Raw genomic sequence first — 12,451 nt, forward strand, 5'->3', positions numbered from 1 at the left:
CAGGGGTATCTGTGAGTACCCCTCATTGCAGAAATCGTCTTACTAATGGTCTGCTCTTTGCAGCCTTCCCGGGTGCCTGGGCTTCAATTAAGGCCCAGGGGAAATATCCTGAGACAACTCTTCCCATGGGGATTTATCCAAATAACGGAGGTCAGGCAGCCAGGAAGGCTGCAGAGTGCCAGACAAATATTTACTGGGAAGAAACACCTTTGGCCAACTTGCCACAATAAGCAGCTCTCAAACTCCTCACACCCAGCAAAATGGTAACAAAATACTAAAGAAGTTCCAAAGTGCCCTGATAATTGAAAAAACAGAGTTTGGCACAGCATTTACATTTCAAACATTGTGCTGAACTGAAACAGGAAGCTAGGCCAATAATGGGTTACTGAAAAATGGAAGCATACTCATAAACCATCCAAATTATCACCGCATATTATGGGCAACCAGAATTACTTTATTAAAAGAGGTTCTTGTTGTTGTTGGAGTTTAGAGTCACAAACAAGTCCACCTGCTAGCTTTGTCTTCCAGGCTTATCCATATGGACCAACAAAGAGAAACTCCTCCTAAACATATGGCTTGCTATTTATCAATATTCTTAATGAGAGTGCCAAAAACTTGTAAACCCATTAATGTGGACATAACCCTTTCAACTGGGGCAGTGAACCTCTGGCCTTTGCACTAGAGCCAGCCTGCAATCCATTGTTAATGGGCTGTCAGCTTCCTGGCAATTCCCCCCCCCCCCCATTTTATTGTGAGTTTCACCTGACCAAGCTGTCACTGTTGAGAGAGCTCAGCAAAACACTCTGGAAACAGGACTTTGATCTGTTCCAATTGTGAAACACTGGAGCAAACGGGAATGCCTTTCCTTCCTGTATGTGCTCATTTTCACAACCTTAAGATATCAATGTCTTCCCTTCTTCTCTTTCCATGGTTCATTTTACATATCACAAATCCCTGCATATTTTACAAAAACTATACCATTCAGTCTCCCATTATAGCATCCATCAAAACTTATTTACACTGTTGAATTCATCTTAATGCTGCCAGCATTTTCAACTGTACACAATTACTTCCCGTATATTCAACAAACGTTTTCCAATCTTCTCTAAACTTATGTTCTTCTTGTTCTCTTATTCTATATGTTAAGTCTGCAAGCTGTGCTTATTCTGTCAACTTAAGTTGCCATTCATCTTTGGTTAGGACCTTGCTCGTTTTCTATTTTGGGTCTAACAAAACATGGGCCGCAGTAGTGGCATACATAAACAACCTTTTTTGACATCTGGGAATTTCAGTCTTAATTATCCTCAACAGAAAGGACTCTGTTTTGGGGGGGAAAGTACTTTTAATCATCCCTCTCCCCAATTCATTATGGATCATTTCCCAATAATCTTTTACCCTTTTACAAGTCCACTACATATGAGGGCTTTGCCAGTTACATTTGGATATAAATTGGATACAAATTGTTTCAAATAAGGATTAATAAGCTATTTGGACTGGTGGATGTGATCTGGAAGGGAACTCAGTTACCGTAATCCATCTAGAGGAGCTGAGGGATATTGCATGTATTTTTGCTAGGAAACTTGAACAGTTGAATAGAACTTTCAACCTCCTGGGAAACTGCAGAAATGGAACATTATTTTGTCTACAGAGGTCCACATACTACAAGAAACAATGGATTTATTTGTTGGAAAATGAAAGGGACATGACGTAATGTTTTGCTCCTGAATAACAAGCCTCTGCAGAGGAATTAGAAGCTTTTGGAAAAAGAACCTTTCTGCGGGAGAACAGGGAAACAAGAAGGAGGAGAGTGACCGACAAGAATAAGGAAACAACAAGAACTGGACAGAACTGGAAGTGGGGACATTTGGGATATCCAGATTTGACAAGCTTATGGAAATAAAATTGGAGTTTTTACTCCTGGATACAAAAATCTGGATAGAAGAAATGAGCCCCTTTTTGAGATAGACTCCTTCTAAGATTGGACACTTGTGATTAAAAATGACTGGTAAAGAATCAGAGAGATATGGGTTTAGTGAAATGTGGGAACACCAGGAAGATATTAGAACTGGAGGGATATAAGGAACGCAACAGGGAAAGAGGGGAGGGAAATTTGGAATCCAAAGGCTGTAAAATTATTTTTTCTTTCTTTTTGTATTTTCTTTTCATCTGCACTATATCTGAAAGGGGGGAACTCGTGGAAGGGAAGACAGATCTTAGGGGATGGGAATTTGAAAAAATTGGGTTATTGACGATGAGTGTAATTTGGGGATAAGAACTTGTTGAATTTAATTGTTTATTTGGAAGATTTGGAACACAAGAGGGGGGGAGGGGGAAGTCCTGGTTATTGGAAGAAGTGTATAAATTGGATTTAATTTGTTTTAATTTGGAAAATCTTAATAAAAATTATTTTTTTAAAAAAAATACAAGTCCACTACATATGAAAGAATGTTCCCTCCATCTCTTTGCATCTCCAGCACTTATCTGATTCAGTCTTATACATCTTAGCAAGCCTACTCAGAGTTAAATGCCATCTGTAAATCATTTTCAAGTAGTTATTCAAAGAATAGCATGCTGTAAACTACAAGTCACTTTTCTAGAGTTTTCCCCAGATGTTAAAATCTATATTGTGACTTATACCTATTGCCCAGTGAGGGATGGTAGAATCTGTCAGTTTGTTCTCTGATTCTTATTTTTTCAGTCACAAATTCAGTTCTCCACAGTTCTTCAACCATTTGTGGTTGCCTTAAAAAAAAAAATCCTTGTGAAATCTCTTCAGCATTTTAGTGTGGATTTCTCTGGATAAACACATCTGTGTATGCAGTTTGGAGAAATCGAAGCAGTTTTTCACAATATGATGCATTTGTGTATGTTATTTTTGCTAATATGTTGTTTTTTATGCACTCTCTCCCCTAAAATGTGCATCTTAGTAAACATTCTTTGTTTGGAGAACTGCATCACAAAATTCAGAGGTGTGTGATTTGGGTCTCATTTCAGAGGGTGCAGATTTCATAGATTCAATTTTAAATGCAAACTGAATCATATCTCCCTCCCTTCAAACCTGAAGGTCCTGTATATGTTGTGAATTTGTATTCTTTGTGTTGAGGGGGGTGGTGCGTATGTGGCATGTTTATGTGTACAGATGCACAAGAGAAAATGCAAGATTAGCTGCAGGTCTCTTATTGCCACATTTTGCCCTTTTCAAGAAGCTTAGGAGTTGGTTTACCTGTTCCTCTAGTTTAAACACCTGTTCATTGAACTGGAGACCTGCCAGCACTATATCTGGGTCCTTTGAGTAACCCTGGAAAGAAAGATTCAAAAGCACACACAGGATTATAATAAGCATTATTCTAGGGATCTGTGGTCAACTTGGAGCTGATTTAATCCAACTGAACGATCAGGGGTCCTTAGCTTAGTAAATATGCAATCTCCCAGTTGCTTGCTGCCTGAGGTAACTAAAACTACAGTAACAGGCACGTTGGTATAATTAGGGGTTGGTGGTTCCAGGGTATATGTGTGAACTACAGGTTCACTAGGCATAGGCTGGAATTATCTTCGGCCGTGTTGCCTTTCACCTCAAGATGTATTTCCACCAATCATATACATCATTACCTCCTTTCATGTTTAATAAAGGTAAAGGTAAAGGGACCCCTGACCATTAGGTCCAGTCGTGGCCGACTCCAGGGTTGCGGTGCTCATCTCGCTTTATTGGTCGAGGGAGCCGGCGTACAGCTTCCGGGTCATGTGGCCAGCATGACTAAGCCACTTCTGGTGAACCAGAGCAGCGCATGGAAACACCGTTTACCTTCCCGCCGGAGCGGCACCTATTTATCTACTTGCACTTTGACGTGCTTTCGAACTGCTAGGTTGGCAGGAGCAGGGACCAAGCAATGGGAGCTCATCCCGTCGTGGGCATTCGAACCGCTGACCTTCTGATCGGCAAGTTCTAGACTCTGTGGTTTAACCCACAGCACCACCCGCGTCACAATAAGCATTGCTAACTAAGCTTTGATTCTCACCATGATAACTTTGTGTTAGTATGCATGTTGGGAACCTGTGTTACGTGTAGCCATTTGCACCATGTATCAACTTATGTTCTATCTTATGAGCTGTATCTTTGTGATTTAAGTATTAGCAGTCCTTCTCTCCCAGTGGGGGACGGCATCTTGCAAAATCATCAGTTTCTTAAAGCAATAGGTTACCATAACTTCTCTATTAGAAGCATATTCAAGGATTTATAGGGGGTTTACATTATCACATTCATTATGGCCCTTTAGGCCACTACCACAGCGGGTGCTCCCACACCTCACTGGGTTATTGTGGGGATTAAATGAGAAGGACAACTATGTACTCCTCCTTAGAGAAAAGGCGGGCTCTAAATGCACTAAATAAATAATAATAAATATTGAAAATGATTGCATTTACAGTGGTACCTCGGGTTAAGAACTTAATTTGTTCTGGAGGTCCGTTCTTAACCTGAAACTATTCTTAACCCTAGGTACCACTTTAGCCAATGGGGCCTCCCGCTGCCACCGTGCGATTTCTGTTCTCATCCTGAAGCAAAGTTCTTAACCCAAGGTACTATTTCTGGGTTAGCGGAGTCTGTAACCTGAAGTCTCCGTACCCTGAGGTACCACTGTATATACCACATTTTCCTACAAGGAGGTCATGGCTGCATCCCTAGATCTCTGCCCCACCCATTCTATCCTGGAACATAGCTGTCAACGTTTCCCTGTTTTTTTAAGGGAAATTCCCTTATTCCAAATAGGATTCCTCGCAAGAAAAGGGAAAAGTTGACAGCTATGCAATCCTGTGAGGTAGGCTAAGAGGCACAGCATGATGGCTGTGCGGGGATCTGACCCTGGAACGCCCCTGCTATCATGCAAATAACTTCAACTACTATCTCGCTACTGTTGTGATGTTGCAAATAAGTGCTAATGCTGCTAATTTCCTCACAGAGCTACAGCTGTTAGTTAATAGTCCCCGTCCCCCCGTTGATGAGCACATTTGTTGCACAGCTGCTTTGCTGAGTGGCAAACCCTTCGGAGAGGCACGACCAGCAACTGGTTGTGTGTACGTGCCGCCGCTCGTCGCCGAGCGTGGGTGTGCTAGGCAGCCGGGAGTGGGTGGGCTCTGAGAGCCTGCCTTGGCAGCAGAGAGATGAGTGGGTGTGCTGTTGCAGCTGCATCTCTCTGGACCCGGCAGTACACCAAGCTTTGCACAGTCATCTCATCACAGACAGACCGTGCACTGTGTGTGACTGAGTGCAAGCCCAACGCTGCCACACACAGAGACACACAAACCCAGCTTCCTTCTCCTGTCTATTCACTCATTATCTCGGGAGCTGAATTGAGACTCCTCGCCGCCCCCAAATCCTTGTCTCCTTCTCAGCTGGGCTCCATTTCTGCTGGCTACAAATGAGCGCCTTTTGACTCCCACTGCCGAGAGGAGGCTGGCTGGGTCTAGCATCAGCTTCCTCCCCGCCCGCTCCCCGCTTCGCAAGCTCTCCCCTTCCCATCGCATGGCCTTTTTACAGCCAGCTGGGCTGAATCGCTTTAGGGGACCCTGATCGCAGAGAGGGAGAGATCTCCGAGTGCTTCATGACTTTTCAGGCAGAAAACATAATTAATTTGGGGTCAGGGGGCAAAGAAGCCTCCATCGAGGATGGGAGCGGGGAAGCAAGAACCCCCCACCTCCCACATGCCCTAGATCACAAACTACATTTTGTTGCTTGTATACACTGAATAAGGCTTCTAGCAGGGTTTAATCTGAGCCAGTCTCAGTCCTGAAACCAGTTTCTTATTGCCAAAAATAAACCTTGGCAGTGAAATGCAAGAGAACTTTGGAGCATGTGCAGTGAGCATTTCCCCCCCTCATAACACAAAAACCAAGCCCCATCCCTTAGGACCTGCAGCTTCTAGGCAGGCTGCACTTCCTGCTATTGTTTGTTTTTATAAATTAACAACTGTACTTCTATTACAGTTTTGTACAATTGGTTTTCCTTTGTTCAAATTGTATTTTCTGCAGTCTATTTATACTTATAAGGTTTTGGCTGTGATCCTAGGCATAGCTGAATGAGAGAAAGGCCCATTCAACAGACTGGAATTGTCTTCTTGAGGAAAAATGCATTGTGTTGTGCTCTTTGCCAGCTTATTTTACAAAGGTGCCAGCAGAATGCAAATGCTGAAACCATATCTCTCCACTTAACCTATATACGGGCACAGTTATCCTCTGCAATAAGCAGAATGGAGTGAACAATATGTCTTGCATAATTTTATTCAATTTATATCCCACCCTTCCTCCCAAAGGAGCCCAGGGCGGCAAACATTCACAATAGAACGGATTTCAAAACATCAGTTTAAATCAGTTTAAAACATTTCAAAAACAATAATCTCAGAGTTTAAATCAGTTTAAAACATTTCAAAAACAATAATCTCAGAGTTGCCAGGAACAGTATCTTTCAGCCATCAAGTGCATGAGTAAACAGGAATGTTTTAAAATATTCATTTATACCTCACCTTTTAGCCCCTGCCACAAAACACATCGCTCGTCCATTTCTTCCTAGCCTAGCTTCAATTCTTCAGTTTAGGGGTACAATGTGCTCCTTGCTAATACAAGTTGCACACCTGTTCAGACCACCTTCTAGAGCTTCATTCTATTATTTCAGTCAGTAGCTGTCAGGCAAACACCCATATTCCAATATCTATATATTCTACAAAACATTTAATAATATTTCTTACCTGCCTGTCACCATGAGATCCCAGGGACCATTACAACAATCTAACAATACAATATTAAATATTACAATTAAGATAATACGGTACGCTGTAAATTTTTTATGAATGTGCCAGAAACGTTCCCTCTGTGGGGAGGGAATTCCAGTTTAGGGGTTACCATAAAGAATGCACTCTCTCCGGGCCATCAACCCCCAAACTTATGAGGGGGGTGGGTGGTAAAAGTACCAAGCCCCCGCCCCGATCATTTTAACACCTGAGAGGGCCTGTAGGCTAGGAGGCAGTCTTTCAGATATTTGGGGCCTATGTCAATCAGGCCTTTAAACATTTTGAATTGGGCCTGGAAACAAACTGGAAACCAGTGCAGCTGTTTTAAAACAGGGGTTATGTGAGTTCTAAATGGAAGCCTGGCCAGTGTATTTTCATAGAATCATGGAATTGAAAGTGACCACAGGGGTGATCTAGTACATGGATAGGCAAACTAAGGTCCCGGGGCTGGATCTGGCCCAATCGCCTTCTAAATCTGGCCCGTGGACAGTCCAGGAATCAGTGTGTTTTTACATGAGTAAAATACATTTATTTAAAATGCATCTCTGGGTTATTTGCTGGGCCTGCCTGGTGTTTTTACATGAGTAGAATGTGTGCTTTTATTTAAAATGCATCTCTGGGTTATTTGTGGGGCATAGGAATTCATTCATATATTTTTTTCAAAATATAGTCCTGCTCCCCACAAGGTCTGAGGGACAGTAGACCAGCCCCTCGCTGAAAAAGTTTGCTGACCCCTGATCTAGTCCAACCCCCTGAAATGCAGTAATCTTTTGCCTAATGTGGGCCTGAACCCATAATCCTGAGATTGCGAGTCTCATGCTCCACAGACTGAATTATCACGCGCTTTGGACCAGTTTAAGATTCCAAGCCATCTTCAAGGGCAGCCCCATGTAGGGTGCACTGTAGCAATCCAGTCTGGTTCTTAACCTCCCTTTCTATTTGAAAAATCACCAAAGCTTACAGTAGTGATGATGATGATAGGTTATGAAACATGATAAAACTACCAACAAACCAAACAACCAAAAGAGAGCAAAGCACAGTATCAAACTGCCTAGTAAAACAGCAGCAGAAATATGGCATTCCACAAATATAAATATGGCATTCCACAACTGTGGCACTGTGACTAAAAAGGCTGTCTTGTAAAATGATATACCAGTGGTATTTAACTCCTAAGTTAGCAAAAATGTATAGGACAAGTTCAAATACTTGCTGGAAATGTAAAGAAAAAGAAGGTACCTTTGATCATATGTGGTGCACTTGTAAGCTAATAAAAGCCTTCTGGGAAAGGATATATAATGAAATGAAAAAGAAAGCTTAAAATAACTTTTGTTATGAAACCAGAAGCTTTTTTGTTAGGAATTACATGGACATACCAAAGGACCAGAAGAGACTTTTAATGTATGGAACAACAGCCACGTGGATGCTACTAGCCCAGAGATGGAAAGAAGACAACATCCTTACCATAGAAGATTGGCAAACTAAACTGATGGACTATGCCAAAATGGCAAAACTGACTGGAAAAGTCAGAAAACAAGAAGACAATTTTTTTATTGGGGGGAGGGGAAATATAAGTTACAGTACTTAAGTGACCACTGTAAGCAGATGGAAACAAGAGCAGGATTTTGATTCACTTGTAGTGTAAAAATTATTATGGACAATATGGTTTGATACAAATTCTGGAGTACGGATGAATATGCAGTTGTAGATATTTAAACTGAGACTCCATGGGGGGATGGGGGGGAAGTCCTGAGATTCGGAGAATCTCTTTATTTAGATATGTAAGTATTATTTTGTTTATTCACATGTTGTATTTTTAAATCCAATACAAACAATTTCACAGAAAAAAAAATAAAAGGCTGTCTTGCACCCATCTACTATACCTTGGGGCAGGGGAACAGGATGGGACAAGGGACAAAGCCTCTGATGTCAATCTGAGTTTTTGGGAAAGTGTGTATTGGAAAAGGCAGTCCTTATCATGACTATCTCGGGCTTTAAAAGTCCAAACCAATGCATGGAATGGATTCAAAAACAAACTGAATCTAATGAAGGTGGAACAATATTGAGTGTACGTCAGTGGGGATAGGGAACCTGTGGCCCTCCAAATTTTGTATATACTATGGGTTGCCCTCTCCCTGACCACTAGCTGGGGCTGATGGGAGTTGGAGTACCACAATGTCCAGATGACTGCACTATCTAGATGACTGCAATGTCTAGATGCCCTTCCTATTCCTGGCATGCAGGGAACTCCTGTTTGTATTCTGGCAGTTACATTCTGAACCGGTAGAAGTTTCTGAGCACTCTTCTGAGTGAGCCCCATGTGGAACATAATGCAGTAGTCTTTTTTAATATGTCACCATGACATGAATTACAGTGGCCAGCTTCGTCTTCTCAAGGAGGGGCGAGGCAGGAATATCAGGTCTCCGGGAAGAGGGATTGAAAACTCTGAAAATTGTAGCTCTCTGAAGGGAATAGGGGTCTCCTGACAACTCAAACCCTTAAGCAGACTGCAGTTCCCAGGATTCATCCAATTCCCAGGACACATGGATGTCTCCAGTGATATAAAAGTGCTTTAAATGATGCACTTTGATGCCGATGTGGCAAGAACGAGCTGGGTACCCCTGCCCTGGCATTGCCCACCCCTTGACGCACCCCGTTTTTGCCCTTTCCACCGGAATAACTTCCATTAGTTTTGCTTGAAAGGACAGCCAGAGTGTTCCTGGCTGGAAGGGTTGGGAAAGAAGATAGCTTAGCAATGACTATATCGTGCAGTGTAATTAGATTTGTCTCTGTGTACTTAATTTACATTTTATGTTATGGCTGCAAAATGTCATTTGTGCGCTTTTGCGAAATACCCTGGAATTATATGGTTCCCCACCCCCACTTGTTACGAGAACGGGGCTTAAACGTTAGAACGGCCTGAAACTTGTGCCGTGCAGCAGATGACCAACAGTCTTCACGTGGCTGAGTAGCATCTAAATGAGCCCTAATTCAGCCTTGTAAATGAATGCACAGAAGTTACAAGCCTGTGGGGCGGGGGGGGGGGTAGAGGAGCAAGAGACAGCACTGCCCCTCCTTCAGCAGCCTGCCGCATGTCCAGGCTGAGCAAAGAGGATTCCCTCCTCTAGCAGCCAAATAGGTTTCTGTGGCACAGAGCATAGATGGAATTTGCCCTTCTCCCACCAGTCCTCCCGTCTGCCTGCCTGCAATTCCATGCTCTCCCCTTCCTACCTACCAAGGCTACCAAGTAAGTGCCTAAATGCAAGGCTGCCTTAATGCACTGAAAATAGTGTGCTTGTGTTCTATGACAGTAACAAAGTATCTGGGGAAAGGGACAATAAAGAAGATAAATATCCCCATTATTTTGATCCTGATGTTGCCCAGCACAACCTGGTTGTTTTCAATAGGGAAAAACTGTATTTGTCAACGGGCGTGATAATTCCTCACATTTAATTTCAAACGTTTCAAAAGCGTTGGTTTAATTAAACTTTATTGATAATGATGGAGTCACAAGGCAGCAGGCGAAGGTAGGCGAATTGGATGCGAGATTTAAGAGCTCTCATCTTCAATCTTAATTTCCCAGGGAATAATACAGAGCGTATTTAGGATCGGGCCACTGAAGGTCCAGAGGACGGGAAAACCTTTTATGAGCATATAGGCTTCACGCAACTTCCCCCCCCCCCCCCAGTCTTGAAAAGGCTCGGCAGTCCTTCCCGTGCAGGCAAGGCAAGAGACAGCCCCTCGACCAAGGCGATCTCCGCAAGCTGCGCGGAACAGCGCCGGTTCCCATCTCGCCCCAGGCTGCATTCACATAAGACGACGCCCGCCTCGCGCAAGTTTCCGTGTGACTCAGAATTCCTCCTCGGTTCCTCGCCAGTTGCTCGGCGTTGACTCCGAAGCTGGCGCGCGGCTCGGCGCGCTAGAACCGCCCAGAACTCCGCCAACCACCGACTGGGAGACTCAGGAGAGCGGTCGTTAGCGGCGTCGGCTCCGAGGCGGACCCACCGGACTCACCCCCCCAAAAAAATAATCAACCCCGTTTGGCACCAGGTCCCGCTCGCCCTGCTCGCCTCCGAGCCGAAAGGGAGAAGGAATTTGGGGAGGAGCGCGCGGCGGCGGCGAGGAGCACCGGGCTCGGCTTCGCCTCTGTGGGGCCGCGGGCGCGGAGGGCTCCCGCTCCTCTCCCCCGCCTCCGCCTTCCCCTCCCGCGGCGGAGAGCGAAAGCAAAAGCCGCGTGTGGCCCCGCCCCGCGCGCTGCGGCTGGAGGGAGCAGCGGAAGCTCGTCAGGCTGCGGGTTGGGCGACTCCGGGTCCCCGCTCCGGCTCCTCCGGCGCCCCCGCCCGCCCGCTCCCTCCCTCGGCTCGCCAGGAAGAATCAGTGCGGCGGAGAGAGCGGCGGCGGCTTGCCCACCCCGAGGCTGGACATGTGGGCGCTGAGCGTGTGTTGGGTGCTGCTGGGCACTCTGGGCGCCGGTGAGTTGCCTTGGCTCTTTCTCTCTCACCTCCCCCCCCCCCCGCCCTCCCGCCAACCCTCCGCGGGGCGTTTAACCGCCCGGACGACTTTCGCCCCTCGCGTCAGAACGCGGGAGCTTCGCCCTGCGCTTTTTGCGCTTCGCAGGTGGAGCAGGTTCGGAGTAGTGGCGGCGGCGCAGTTCTCTCTCTCTCTCTCTCTCTCTCTCTCTCTCTCTCTCTCTCTCCCTCTCCCTCTCTCTCCCGCCCTCAGGCCCCAGGGCGGACAGGGGGTTGGGAGGGGGTGGGGGGTCGAGGAGGGACCGCCCAGGTGCGCGGCTGGCTGTTCTTGGCAGGTGGGAGCCCGCGCCGTCCTTGGCGAGGGAGCCGCTGCTGGTCCCACCAAAGTGCGCAATGACGGGCAGGGCTTCGCTTTGCGCCACGTCCCCTCCCTTCGAGCGAGCCCGCTGTTTAGGCGGGCGCTGGGGTTGATGCGCGCTGGGATTGGCTTCCCCCCTTCCCGACGCCTGACGCTTTCCATAAGCTCCGCTTCAGGATTCCTGCTGCTCGGAGCGTGCAGGGAAGCGGAGCCGACAGCAGGCTCTCGTGTGGGGGGGGGGGGGACTACGAGGTGGGAACTGGGGCGCTGGCAAGCCTGGCACTTGCCGTGCCTGGAATCAGGCGGGAGACGTGGAGGGAATGTCCCTTTCCCCTCTCTCCTCCCTCCAGCTGGTTTCCGAGAAGCGGTGCTTCCGTGGCTGCTCTTAGGAGGCCCGGGCTCCCGCTGGCGTTTTCGCACCTCATCATCATCGGCGATGGCTGCTGCCCTTGAAAGTACCCACCTAAACTGCTGTGGCAGCGGGTAATCCGCCTCCCTCTGTGTGGCTGCTGTTCCCTGAAAACTTCGGAGGACATGTGCACAGCAGTTTCGCACAGCAGTCGAACTGGAACGGGGATCCGGTGTGGAGTGGGAGTGGGATATGGGGGGAGAGCATTCCTTTCCCCTGGGCTGCTTCCTTCTCAACACGCAGAAGTAATCTGCGGAATAATCCATGCTGGGCCTTTGTCGCAGCCGGTTAATGGGGTGGGGTTAACCACATGCCTTGTAAAGCAGCGCACAAAAGTTGCCAGCCTGCAAGAAGAAACACCTTTTTTTACTAGCCTATTGGGTGCTAGCAGAAGAGGGGCACAGAGAGCTTATCTCTTTAGCACCATCCCACTGCATTT

General features: G+C 46.3%; 1 protein-coding gene across 6 annotated transcripts in view; it reads left to right on the forward strand.

Annotated features, from left to right (window-relative positions):
• The first annotated feature begins 10,254 nt into the window (after window positions 1-10,254).
• Window positions 10,255-12,451, forward strand: part of CD47 (CD47 molecule) — a 45,586-nt gene continuing 43,389 nt past the window's right edge. For all 6 annotated transcript variants that reach the window (XM_083737206.1, XM_083737208.1, XM_083737205.1 and 3 more), the window contains exon 1: window positions 10,255-11,248. In XM_083737206.1, coding sequence (XP_083593332.1) covers window positions 11,200-11,248 — 49 coding nt within the window. In that variant the 5' untranslated portion in view covers window positions 10,255-11,199. The remainder of the gene's footprint in view (window positions 11,249-12,451) is intronic.

This window comes from Podarcis gaigeae (assembly GCF_964106915.1).
Source record: "Podarcis gaigeae genome assembly, chromosome: 4".
Lineage (NCBI taxonomy): Eukaryota > Metazoa > Chordata > Lepidosauria > Squamata > Lacertidae > Podarcis > Podarcis gaigeae.